The 13,146-nt window shown below is 43.4% G+C and overlaps 1 protein-coding gene and 1 long non-coding RNA gene across 4 annotated transcripts in view; one reads left to right on the top strand and one right to left on the bottom strand.

Annotated features, from left to right (window-relative positions):
* Positions 1 to 13,146, bottom strand: part of lrmda (leucine rich melanocyte differentiation associated) — a 250,089-nt gene that overhangs the window by 83,273 nt on the left and 153,670 nt on the right. For all 3 annotated transcript variants that reach the window (XM_060872356.1, XM_060872358.1, XM_060872357.1), the window contains exons 3-4: positions 12,986 to 13,112; positions 11,697 to 11,836 (exon numbers count right to left, since the gene is read on the bottom strand). In XM_060872356.1, the coding sequence (XP_060728339.1) occupies positions 11,697 to 11,836; positions 12,986 to 13,112 (267 nt within the window). The remainder of the gene's footprint in view (positions 1 to 11,696; positions 11,837 to 12,985; positions 13,113 to 13,146) is intronic.
* Positions 127 to 10,135, top strand: LOC132847246 (uncharacterized). The gene is made up of 2 exons (XR_009648611.1): positions 127 to 220; positions 7,619 to 10,135. It is a non-coding gene; the product is annotated as an uncharacterized LOC132847246 (long non-coding RNA).

Below are 13,146 nucleotides of genomic sequence, written 5' to 3'. Positions count from 1 at the left end.
TGAAGGTGATTGTTACCTGAACTAGGCGGCGCTAGTTCAGTTGGTTTACTTGCCTTTAAGCTCTTCCTTTTTTCCTCACTGGAGTGATTTCTTTCATAACAAATATTATAGATTTTCATATTCTTAGATTCCCAAGAATCCAGGGGAGTTGGAATATCTCCACCGTATTATCCACATCACTTTGCTCGCCTCACAATCATCACTGTTCTGACCGGAAACCGTAAGTAGAAGTTCATCTCCCACTTTTTATTGGAGGATTAGAAAACTACAAGTCGGTGTCAGAATTGTAGTCCAGACTCCTAGGAATAAAACAAGGCCCCACATGAGCCAATAGGTGCCCGTAGAGTAGAGATAGACAGCTTAAAGGCCAATGACGGTTCTCCATTGTATTCAGAACACCTTCCGTTTGTTTGGCAGTTGTGTGTGTGTGTGGCAGTTGGGGTGATAAGGGCCATCTGGCAGGGGGGGCTGCCAGTGATAATAACTCTTAAGGTGTGTTGCGCAATCCTAGAAAACACACACACAGAATAGCTTTTCCGTGTTTTTCTTGAGCAAATATTACTGCTTAGTGTAAAATATTCATATAAAATCCACTCTTGGGTCTCTTTGACTTTAGAAAAAATGTTTTTTGGAAGCTAAGACGTGTGGCTATGATCTTGAGTTCTTCATTAGCTCATGGCTTGTGTTTACTGTAGTGTTTTATTACAGCAAAATTATTTTGGCCTCTGTAACTCTGTGCCAGTAAGGCCTTGAATCGCCCTGATACGTGTAACCAAAACAAGAGATTGTTTTCTTTCCAATCTGGGGCATTCTCTAACCGACTAGAAGACACACTATTACATGATGTTATAAATGAGGCGTTAGATGAGGAATAATAAACCTGTTGGGAGAAATTACAGAGTGACTGAAACAATTTAAATTTAATCTGGATTGGATTAATTAATTAATTGAATAACTGGTATTTATCTGATTGATTAGTGAATTAAATTATGGGATGGGTCAATACTTGGTTGATTATGTAGTTGATTGATTTTAATCCATTGTTAAGTATAACTATTGAATTAAAAGTTGTACTTTTTGTACGTATACTTTGAGATCCTAATATCTGCCTTGTTTCTCTTGGGAGCCATACTAGAAGGACTCCTGCACAACCACGTTTACCAGAAAAAGAGTAAACTTTCAGCTGAAGTAGTCAACAGTACACAGAAATCCAGTATCACGTGACAGTGCCACAGGGGCGAGATAGGGGTGCATGATGGAGAAGGGAAAAAGCCTGATTACTCCAGCTGCAATTATAATAATGAGGCACAAGGATGCTGAAAAAGAAATCAGAAAGTACATTAAAAAGTGGCAAGACCGGACAAGGGGAGAGTTGCAGTGGCCTGAAAGTGGGACATTTGATGAAGGGAAATGTAAAAAGATGAGGGAAAGAATAGAATGCTGGGGGGTAGCGAAAAAAGAGAGTATAGATAAAATTATGAAGAAATGGGAGATAGTGGAGTGGTTTGAACAGGAAGGAAAGAGAAGAAGGGAAGAGAAGCTAAAAAACCCGCAGAGTAAAGAACAGGAGAAAGACAAGGCTACAGCCCCACCATCAGGCGAATGGGTGGAGCAGCTCATACCCCCGCCGTACAACGAACAAAGGATGACCGATTATCATGGAATATACCCCGTAATAAATACGGGACAGGAAGGTGAAGCACAAGAAATAGAACTGGAAATCACGGGTGGACAAGTCAAAGGACTAATCCGACAAATGTCAGCAGAAAAAGGAGATACTATGAACAAGTATGAAGAGCCCTATCATCCTTCCTCAGAAGAAGGTAGCCAGAGGGAGGAGAATGAGATTCTAAGACACAAAGATGAGAAAAAAGGGAGCTCAGAACACCCAAGAGAGACTACAAAAGAAGAAGGAAAAGAAAATCAACAGGAAATGGACGAAGGCGGTGGATACCAGTTGCACTGGGATGATCAGATATTAATGCCCAGTGGGGGAAAGAACATCCTCACCTATCTCTCCAACAGACAGAAGCTATAAACACGGAATGGCTGGCAGGGCATCCCCAATCGCAATATATACGTGCATACAGCACACCAGCCTCAAGGAAATATCAGATGAGGAGGATGGACGAGGCCTACTGGGCAAGTAGAAGGCGAATGCAGGATATACATTGGGAAGAACAGAGTGCAGTGATGGATAGACTGCACGAATCTCTGGATAAGCTGGAAACTCACGCCAAAAGGGTCCTCAGAGCGGGAGGACAAGGAGAGCACCACCGAGGGAAGGAAGAAAAAGGAGGAGTGGAAACTGTGGACGAAGGGGTGGAGAGATCTGCTGAACAGCAGTCACAGACCTCCCTGGCTACAGAAAATGAGGAGGAAGTATCCCAAGGGATGGGCCCAGAAGACGAGAAATCTCAGCCTGACAACAGAAGCATGAAAGTGAGGATAGATGGAGAAGTGCAATCAACCTCACTAGGGCAGGTAAACCTATGGCCAGGCAAAGAACAAGATGAAGCCATTAAAATAGTTCTGAAACAAAGTTGTACGGCAGATGAGACAATGCAGGAACTAAAAGAACACACATCTCACCTGGAAATGCGGGTGGAGGAGTTGAGAGGAGACCTAAAGGAAGAACAGAAGCGTGCCGAGCAAAGGATAAGAGGCCTACAATATGAAAAAGAAGAAACCACAGCAGCAATATGTAAAGGCCTGGAGAAAAGGTTGCAAGAACAAGAAGAAAAGATAGCAAAAGCAACCGAAAGAGTAAAACAAGGAAAGAGAGCCAAGCCCACCATGAGAGACAAAAGAGATAAAGCGAAGTGGAAACTGCTACAGGACCGAAGACGTGATCACACGGTCACAGGCTCAAAGCCAACAAAGGGAGGTGGATGAAGAAGAAACTGAAACCTCCAGCGACGAAGAGGGGGAGATAGATGAGCCTGAGTCGCATGGAGCAGCAGCAACCGAGCTGGACGAATATACAATGCCAAAGATGGCAGCACAGTATCCTCTAATAGTCAAAGGACAGCAAATACATTATGTGCCATGGACCTTCATGGATGTGACTGGATTAGTAAAAAGACTGCCAAGTGTGTGTGAAGGGGCACAGAAATGGATCACAAAGTTTGAGGAACAGACAATGGGACAGAGTCTGGCCTTGGGTGACCTGAAGGTAATTCTATGCCAGACAGTTGGGAAGGCAAAAATGATAGAAATGTTCGGCCTCGCTGGACTAGGAAAAGAAGCAAACGACTCAAGAGCAGATGGAATAACTTTTGGCCCATTCAGAAACCGTTTGTGGGAACAGCTAAGGGAAGCATATCCAACTAAAGCCGATCCGGGCAAAGTGGAGAAACTAAAGCTGGATGAAGAAGAGGGAGTTGCCCAGTTTATATTGAAACTCCAGGAGTCTTGGAGGGAGGAAATGGGAGCCTCGTGGGATGAAACGCCCGCAAGTATGAATCTGTTCAAGCTCATGTTGAAAAGGGCACTGCCAGCAGAAGTTCAAGACCAGCTGGAGACGGTAGTGGGTTTAAACACTTTGCCATGGGCCACCTTCGAGGCAAACGTGATACACTATACAGAACTTCACAGGAAAAGGAAAAAGGAGGCAAAGAAGGCTGAAGAGAACTTGTTGGTGCAACTGCACAAGGCACAACTGGGGGAACTGACGAGAAACAAACAAGAAAGCCACGATAAGAAGAAGAAGGAGGATAAAGAATACACCAAACAGGCGGCAGTAATGATCGCCCCAGCTGCAGTGCAGGTAGCACCACCCCAAGATGGGGGAGCGCCACAGGTGGTGACACAGACACAGCCGGTGCACCCAACTATGATACAGTATCCCATGGGATACCCAACAAGTTATCCTGTGAGTCCTCAGTATGCACCTCTGCAACGTGGATGGGGACCGACCAGAGGTCGGGGAAGAGGAGGACAAGGAAGACAGCCTCCACAGAGACCGGCCTGGGGAGCAGTAGGACAGGGAAAAATCTGCTGGAATTGCAATAACCTAGGTCACGTAAGATATGATTGTCCCTACTTACAGTATGGAGCACTAGGAGGGGCCATGGGAAACCAAGGAAGACAACTGATGCCTGGACAGACGCCTGCTCCAACGTTTCAACAAGGAGCAGGGCAGTCAGGAATGCAGCAAGTACCCGCAGCAACCTCACAAGGAGCGGGAAATTGGGCAGGCCAATGGATGGGCCCAGGGTTTCAAGGACAAGCCCCAGTACCACCTGGAGGGAGCCCACTGGGCCCAGCTCCAGGAGGAATGTGAAGAGGCCTAGAGAAGCCAGAGGGGGAGCTGGTGCAGTGTACCATCTCACTGCACCCTGCACAAGAGCCAACAATTGTGGTAGGAATTGGAAATGAAGTACAGGCCCCATTCCTGGTTGATACAGGAGCAACATTTACAAGCATTGGAAAAGAAGGTGCAAAGCTTCCCCTCACACGTAGAGCAATAAAGACAGTAGGCTTCTCAGGAAAAACTCAGACTCTACGATTTACTGAGCCACAATGGATTACTGTAGAAGGAATAGTAGTGCAAGCACCTCTACTTTATTCCCCAGACACTCCAGCTAATCTTCTTGGAAGAGATGTGCTCTGCAAACTAGGAGCAAAAATACACTGTGGGCCAACAGGAGTGTGGATAACACTGCCAGAAGTGTTAGCTCGACAATACCTAGTAGTAAGCCAAGAAGAGGAAATGACAGAGCTGGACAAAGTGGATTGGATGGAAGTCAGAGACAAAAATACATCACAAATATGGAAAGAATATTCAGAATGGAAACCATGGTTAAACTACATACGCCCAGATTGCCGTGAGGCTAGAGGACCATGGCATTGTACCCTGAAATATGATGAAGGGGGAAAAGATGAAGAATACGCATCATTATGGGAAGAACAACTAGAAGGAAGAAAATATGTCATCAGCACGGACAGCATAATACTTGGTCGGCAAGGAGTAGCTGCATATGCTATACTCCCTGAACAGATTCACGAATGGTATCAAGTAGGGGACGCAGTCTCCCACATCTCCCTGATGATTGGGCAAGGTTTTGAATCAAAAGATTTAGGGCCTATGATGAGAGAAGCAAGAAGGGTAGAGAAATGGAACGCGACGAGAAATTCTAGGGTATATATGTCAGAAGACAAAACATTTCTAAAGATAGATTATAAAGGGACAGAGCAGTTAGGAGCTACTACTATGTTAGTAAGTCAGCAAACAAAGATACAAGTAAGAGTAGGAGTAGAGGTACAGATGCCACAAATAGCAGATGAGGAAGAGTTAACAGAAAAATATGTAGTTAAAGCACTAGATGAAGTTCCGGAACAACTATGGACTAAGCACGCAACAGATGTAGGACTAGTCAAATCAGCAGGGCTAGAAAAAATACAAATCAGACCCAATGTTCCACTACCCTATCAAAGACAATACCAGTTATCCAAACAAGCGGGAGAGGGGATAGGGCCAACTATTAAAGGGTTAGTAGAAGCAGGGGTTTTAATCCCCACTAGGTGTCAGTGCAATACTCCAATTTTTCCGGTCAGGAAGCCTAAATCAGACAAATGGAGATTGGTCCACGATTTGAGACCAGTCAATTAGATTGTGGTGGCCGAGACTCCAGTAGTCCCAGATCCACACACTTTGTTATCAAATATTCCAGTGGGAACAAAATGGTACACAGTAATTGATCTATGTTCAGCCTTTTTCAGTGTCCCATTGCACCCTGACTCTCAGCACTTGTTTGTTTGCGGTCACTTATCGTGGGCCACAGTATACTTATACAAGGCTGCCCGAAGGATATTGCGAAAGTCCATCAATATTCAACCAAGTACTGACCAGAGATCTGGTGAATTTACAAATGGATAGACTCATAGTCCAGTATTTTGATGACTTACTGATCTGTAGCCAAACAAAGGAACAATGTGTACAGGATTCAATAACAGTACTGAAGGCCCTAGCAAACAATGGGCACAAGGTTAGTAAAGAGAAGCTACAATTCTGCCAGAGAAAGGTGGAATATTTAGGACGAGTTCTAGAAGGAACAACACGAAAAATATTAACGGCTCATGTACAAGCTATGCGTGATGCACCATGACCTCAAACCGTGCGTATGTATATTAGTGGTCATTCGCCCTGTGTGTGTGACATTGTGTATATTGGGGAAAGTGGACAGGTAAGTACGTCAAGTGACATACATTGTGCAACACATAGGTACGCATTCCTGTATTAGACACATTAGGTTAGGAGCGTGTGCCACCCTCTGTACGTTTTGTTTGGGGTAGGTAGTGTAGGTTAGTTAGAGCATCGTTTGACGCTGAAGCTCTGTCTTATTACTTTTCCTTTTGTAGTTTAGGTTAGAGGGTTAATTTCAAGGTAGAGTGGTTTTGTTTTGCTTATTTCTTTGTTTTGGCACAGCTCGTGTTCCTCCCCCCTGTATTGATTGCCACATTCAGTGCACACCAAAGAAAATCCAACCTTATCCTTTCATGTTGTTGCATCTCATCCATACCCCTAGATACCTTCTGGGATCATAACACATTTGGCAGGGTTAGTAGACCATGGATATGCGACTTTGCCTTAAAAGTACAACCACTTAGAGACATAATAAAAGCTACAGATCAGGCTAAGCCCAATGCACAGCTGACACGGACTCCAGAAGCACTAGCAGCATTCGAGATGTTGAAGTGCACACTAGCCTCAGCCCCAGCGCTGGCTAGTCCAGATTACAGCAAACCATTTCACCTATACGTGTCAGAAAGACAAGGTTTTGTATCAGCAGTACTAATGCAGCAACAGCAAGGGGTAGCACCCACAGCCCTATTACCAATGTTGATAAAGGAAGCCCACGGGATAGACCATTGTAGCAAAAAGGTGATAGTAGACACTATCAGGAAAAATTGGTGGTCTCCATATCTAGCCAGCTTTGTAGAAAAATACTGAGAACATGTGAGCTATGTGCTAAAAGAAATGTCAGGAAGCATTTCACAGCCCCAATAGGACACATTCCAGAACCCAGAGGGCCGTTTCGACACTTAATGATGGATTTTGTGGATATGGCAGAAAAAGCAGAAGGGAAGCGATACATTTTGGTAGTGATTGACATGTTCAGTAGATGGGTGGAAGCAGTGGCCAGTGCCAAGAATGATGCTAAAACAGTGGCAAAATTCTTGTGTAGGGAAGTAATCCCGAGGTTTGGTATCCCAGATCAGTTGAGTTCAGATAATGGACCTCATTTTGTAGATAAAGTAATTGAGGCCCTTGCGCAAGCATTGTGCATTAATCATAAGATGGGATGTGTCTATCACCCAAGTTCACAAGGAAGAGTAGAAAGAGCCAACGGCGTGTTGAAAGAGAAAATTGCAAAAATATGCGCTAGCACCAGTCTGAATTGGGTACAGGCTTTGCCTTTGGCTCTGATGAAAATGCGTTCGCAGACGAATCGTATAACACACTCATGAAATGCTGACAGGCAGGCCAATGCCCGTGGCTTTCACACGAGGACCCAATAAGGGCCCATCGCTTGAACAGATGGAAGGCATGGAAGGCGAAATGTCAAGCTATGTGAAGCATTTAACCCATATCTACAGACTCTTGTGTTCTCAGGTTAGCTACCCCCACTGCAGTCAAGGTTGCAGAGCTTTGTGTGCAGGTCATGTCGCGCCCACAGAGAGGCCGGCGACGAGTCCAGCGACCCCTCACCTGTGCACGGTTGGAGGCGAGCCCACGGGGTGTTGTTTGACGCCTCGACGACGCCTGGTTCTGCTACACATGCATGCAACGCATGCAACTGGACACCGAGGTGGACCAGTCTAACTTCATCTGGAGGGACTTGGCTGACATACCCCTCCCCGCCGACGGCTGACACCTGGTTCACGTTGCTGAAGGACACTGATCCTTGCAAACACAGATCTAGTCCTCCCTGATGGACTGTGGGTTCATTCGTGCCATCAGAATGATTATATTCTCGACAAAGGACTGCTTTTGCAGGTGCACACATATGAGATACGTCGTTCCCTTTGTGTGGCCTCAACGTATGGACGTAGATATAAACATGCGTATATTATTTCCCGCCGTATACGGCAGGCCGCCATACGACAGTACTGTACTCTATTCTTCTGTGGATATAAACTTTGGACATCTCACACTCAAGATGTGCAGCAAGGACTACAGGATATGAAGGAACCGCCCACGTTCATATGCTCATGGACAGGAGGTGATTCAGATGCGGTTGTTCCTGTAACTCGAGACTTTCACGCTTATCGCAACAGAAACATTTGGGGTTCCCTACGCGCAGGCTGACACATTTGGGCCCCCTTGCCATGGTGGATTCAAACCATGCATTGTAATCATTATTGGTGGTGGTCATAAGGACGACTCCCATGCCATGCGAGTACTGTTTGATTTTCATGTGTTTATGCTGTATGTTTCGGTGACCCTGGTGACACTGATTTCACTGTCGCGCTATATTTGCGGGCAGAGTGAGAATTTTCCCTCAATTTGGCATCATGAGGGTTTTTCGCTCACTCCTGGCTCACCTTTTTGAGAAGGGCACGTGTGTTGTGGTCTACTGTGCTTATTGTTGTTGTTGGGGGGGGGAGAGATGTTGTATGTTTTTATGTTCTGGGTATGTTTTTGGTGCGTTGTTGGTTTTTGTGGATTTTGTGTTTTTGTTTTATGTTCTATGTGTTTTATGTCTGTTTTAGTTTCTGTTTCTCGTTTGTGTTAGGGTGGTCGTCGTGGTTAGGTTCTTGGGTTTTGTTGAGACTTTTGCAGTCTCAGAGGGGGAGAGATGTTGTGAAAAATCCTTGAACCTTAAGAGAATACATTATACTATTATTATTATATTATATTATTATTGTATTTTATATTATTAACCAGAAGTCAGAGGGTGAATAAAAGAGGGACTCTTTATTATAGTAACTCAGCAGACAGGAGAAGAAAGAGTGTAAACAGGGGACTCAGGGCCATAGAACAGAGCTGTTCCAGACACGTAATGAGCTCATAGGTGATATGAAGTAGCTGGAAGCGGCGATAGGTCTCCATGACTTCAGCGGGTACTGGCCTGGGGTAGGGAGAAGGACGAGGATGGTGAGGCGAAGACCTGATAGGGCGACTAGGATGAGCTGACTGACCTGGAGGCGAAGGGTCTGAGGAGAGATAAGGGGAACTTGAGATAAGGGTGAACAATTCCAGCCTGAGCAAGGACAGGCTGGGATCATAACATGAAACATGCGATCAAAACAAAGTTGAAGCTTTTAGCAGTTTAAAGGAGTCATTAAAGAACTCCATTTTTTACTTTTATGTACACAAGCAACATTATAGTAGCAATAGCTTAACAATAATGACAACAGTATAGTAGCAATAGTTTAGCAAGAGTTTTAGCCACAGTGACAATATAAGATGACAAATAGATAAAAGCTTTCTTTTAACATAATAACTTTTGACATAAAATCAGACTCATAGAGTGATTTATAATTATTAAAATCATGTATAGAAGAAAATAGCAAAGGAGAAACTCACCCATTGTAGCTGAATGAAGGATTAATCTTCAGGACGTCTGGCATGGAAAAACTTAGAGGCAAATGTACAGTAACTTCGACCAGGGAGTGAGGCTCTTTTTTTTAAAGCACACTTTTAATAACAAAATTGTTGTTTAGATATAATTGTTATGTCGGATGAAGAAGACCCAGGGCCACAGGCCGGGGCTTCCGGATCTGGGCCCCGGGGAACTAAGGAGAGGAAAATCCATAAATGGGCATATGGGCAAAAGGTAAAGGAAAAACAAGGGGATTGTAAGGAACAGGACGTTACAAAAACATATGAGATATAAGGATAAGGTGATATGAAAATGGGTCTGTAAGGAGGGGGACCGATAAGGAGGCTCTTGGAAGCGTATATATAGAGGAGAATTTTGAAGTCAAAAAATGTATGCGTAAAAAATCCCGTTACTCTGCAGGACCGTCCTGAGGGTTTTTTTGTTTTTGCATGCCAATGCTCTTCATGAAGATGCTTTTTCTTTTCTTGGGTTTTTGGGATTTCTTTTGTTACTTTTCAAATTAGCAATTTCTCTTAGAGAATTGTTGGCTGATTGACCACAATAAAGAAGTTTGCTCATTCTCATCCAGGTCTGAGGAGCTTTCCCATTGTTTTAAGTCGTATTAATGTTAGTGCTATCAGTAAATTAAGTTTAAGTAACAATTATATAGTATAAAAGTATTATAAAGTATATCAGTATAATTCACCCTGATATGTGCCGACTTGGAGACGGGCTCTAAGTTCCCACAATATGCAACGTGTTGTCAGGTGTTTCCTGATTATTATATATTGTGTTGTGCTTACTCAACCTCAGCCAACACCTGAAGCCACACTGCCTTTCACTTTTAGTCTGCAAAACTCATTTTAAATAAGACAGGTGGAAATGTACTGAAGTGCTGCTAGTGGGAAATAAATCCTGAGCATTGTAGTAAACAATGATAAACGATTAGGAAAATAGTAGTAAAATGCACAGAGTCATTTCATTCAGCGAATTAAAATATGCAGTGTATTACTATGCCACTGCTGAGGATGCTGTATTTATTTTGACGCCTGTTTGCTTCGAGGTCAGTCCGGCCGTGACCCGTGTGTCGTCTAAGCTTGTCAGATATAAAATCTACATCACGGACAAACTGATGTTATATGACACGTTATGAATATTCCAGCACAGATTCACACTTGCTGTCAGTATGGCCTTCCCCAGCACTAATTGAAGCATGGAGGCACTGCAAGCAAGCGGCGACATTTAGGTTCATCTGTACGCTAAATGATTCATACCGAACACAGTGTCAGATAAAATGCTCCACAGACAAAAGACGGTATTCTCTTCCCCTCCTGTGCTCGCCTGCTCCCTCCCTGTAGCCGACAGGGTTTCATGTTGAAAAGTTGACAAATGGTGGTAACATAGCATGGCATTGCACTCCCATGGGCCCGGGCTCGATAATGAATGCATTGTTTCATCTTGTAAGCAAAGATACCAAACTCTCATTGGTGGTTATCACAATTCACACATGAAATCGATTTTGCAACTCATCGCAAAGGAAGGGGAAAAAAGGTGAGGTTGAGTACCTTTAAGAGAAATGAGCTAATATCTTCGTCGTCTTTTTTTTTTGCCTGTGCCAGCTAGTTTAATTTATGACATCCGTTTATGTTGGAAAAGTTTACAGAATGCATCCTTAGAAAAATATGCTTTTGCATTTTTTTTTTTTTTTTACATTTAATTAAAATACTAACAGGTCAAAATGTTATGTTACTATATTGCAATAACTGATACGTTTGTGTCAGAAATATTTAAAAAAAATTAAAAATTAAAAATAGCCACACTAAAGCAATAGCCATGTGTTGAACAGGTATATTTGTATTTTTGTAATGTGGAATGTCATTCATTTGTCACAAGCTGCTTGTTAATGATTAGCAGAGTGAGGGTTAGAGTGTGGGCTTGAATTTAAATCAAAAATGCCCATGCTAATGTTTATTTATTTATTCCAAATGTTAACATGAGTATAAAAATATAGTGACCTTGTGGGTCAATTTTTGACCTTTTTAGTGGAAACTGTAAAAAAAAAAGCTGAAATTTAATTAGCTTAACTATGCTGTGTGTGTGCGTGTGTGTGCGTGTGTGCGTGTGTGTGTGTGTGTTGCTTCAGACCTGTATCTCTGGTAATCATCCTCATCTTTATCCAGGCTGACCAGCTGATTTGGACAGGCCTCATTTCCCAGCAGGCTCAGGTACTCTAGAGCTGGTGTCACTTCCTGCAAATGCTCAAGCAAGGCCTCAATGTCTGAGAGGTATCAAAGTCAAGGAATTCAAGCTATTTACATGCGCTGTTGTCTGGCTCACCTCCTCTAAGCGCATTCACCATGTTAGAAGGAATAAGATCAGCTACGTTTACGGTGGCCAGGGTCACATTTGGCTGTCTCCATCCTGTGCCTTGCTCTCCATTTCCTAGGTGGTTTGGTGCACAACATTAAAACCTTGACAAAATGATGGATGCCCTGTGGTAAAAAGGGTTAGTGACTTTTTCTCTTCCCACCATGCAGGGAAACAAACAGCCACTTCACAGTGCATTCATCACTATTACATTCACCTCATTGGAAAACGGAGCCCGAATGTGTCAAAATACAACTGCACTAATGCAGCACTTGAATTTCAATGGCAGCGGGCCACTACAGGGTGTAAATAATTGGCCCATTAGCATGTGCAGACCACTTCACAGCAGAACTCAGGTTTGAGCTGCTGACACTCAGCTGGAGGAGAGCTGCCTGTAATGGTGGAAAAGGAGAACAACGTGTGATGCAGTCTCATTACACTGTGCCTCAAAACCACTCAGAGGAAAACACTGTGCAAAAAAAAAAAAAAACTGATCAAATCAGATTTTCCGCTGTACACTCGCTGTAATCTGGAACACAACTCCACACTTGTAAATATTATTGTAACTTTTCTGACCTTGTTTTTCACAAATCGGAGTGTCTGAAACCAAAGTTCCAGCACATAAGCCATTTTACAGAACAATTCTTATCGATTTTACCATTTTTTTATTGTTATGATAGGAAATGATTGTGATTCTGCATTTGTGTTTATAAACGTATCTTCTGTACTGTGAAATAAGAACTGTACCATATATCATAAGACTCAGTGAGGGAAGAAGGCCGTTACACCGTCAGGGCTTTTCTGATCTGCTTTTCCACTAGAGGTCGCCGTGGCACAGAGTCAGCATCACTATATTGGCTTCTACAGCTAAACCGCTCGCCATCTAAGAGGATCTCAATTTAATACAATAACACCATTTAAAGAGCGTTTAAAGGTTTGAAGTGTGTAAAGACAAGATCCTAAACTGTAAGATGCAGCAAGAGAATTCCCACTTACTATAACTCGACCTTCACTCTGCTGTAAATCATGAGATGGTACACAAAAGCAGTATTGGGCTGAAAGGATATTTGGTTCTTATTGAGTGTTAGGGTATGGAGCTGCGGTAACCTGGGCAACCGGAGGTCATTTCCAAGAAGATTGTTGTCCACAATCAGCTCTTCCAGTTGGCTGAATGCTTTCAGGCCTGTCAGTGACCTGCAATGATAAGGCACAAGAGGAAAAATGATAT

Source organism: Tachysurus vachellii, chromosome 6, assembly GCF_030014155.1.
Source record: "Tachysurus vachellii isolate PV-2020 chromosome 6, HZAU_Pvac_v1, whole genome shotgun sequence".
In the NCBI taxonomy this organism is placed as follows: domain Eukaryota; kingdom Metazoa; phylum Chordata; class Actinopteri; order Siluriformes; family Bagridae; genus Tachysurus; species Tachysurus vachellii.
This window is presented reverse-complemented; position numbering and strand designations above follow the sequence as displayed.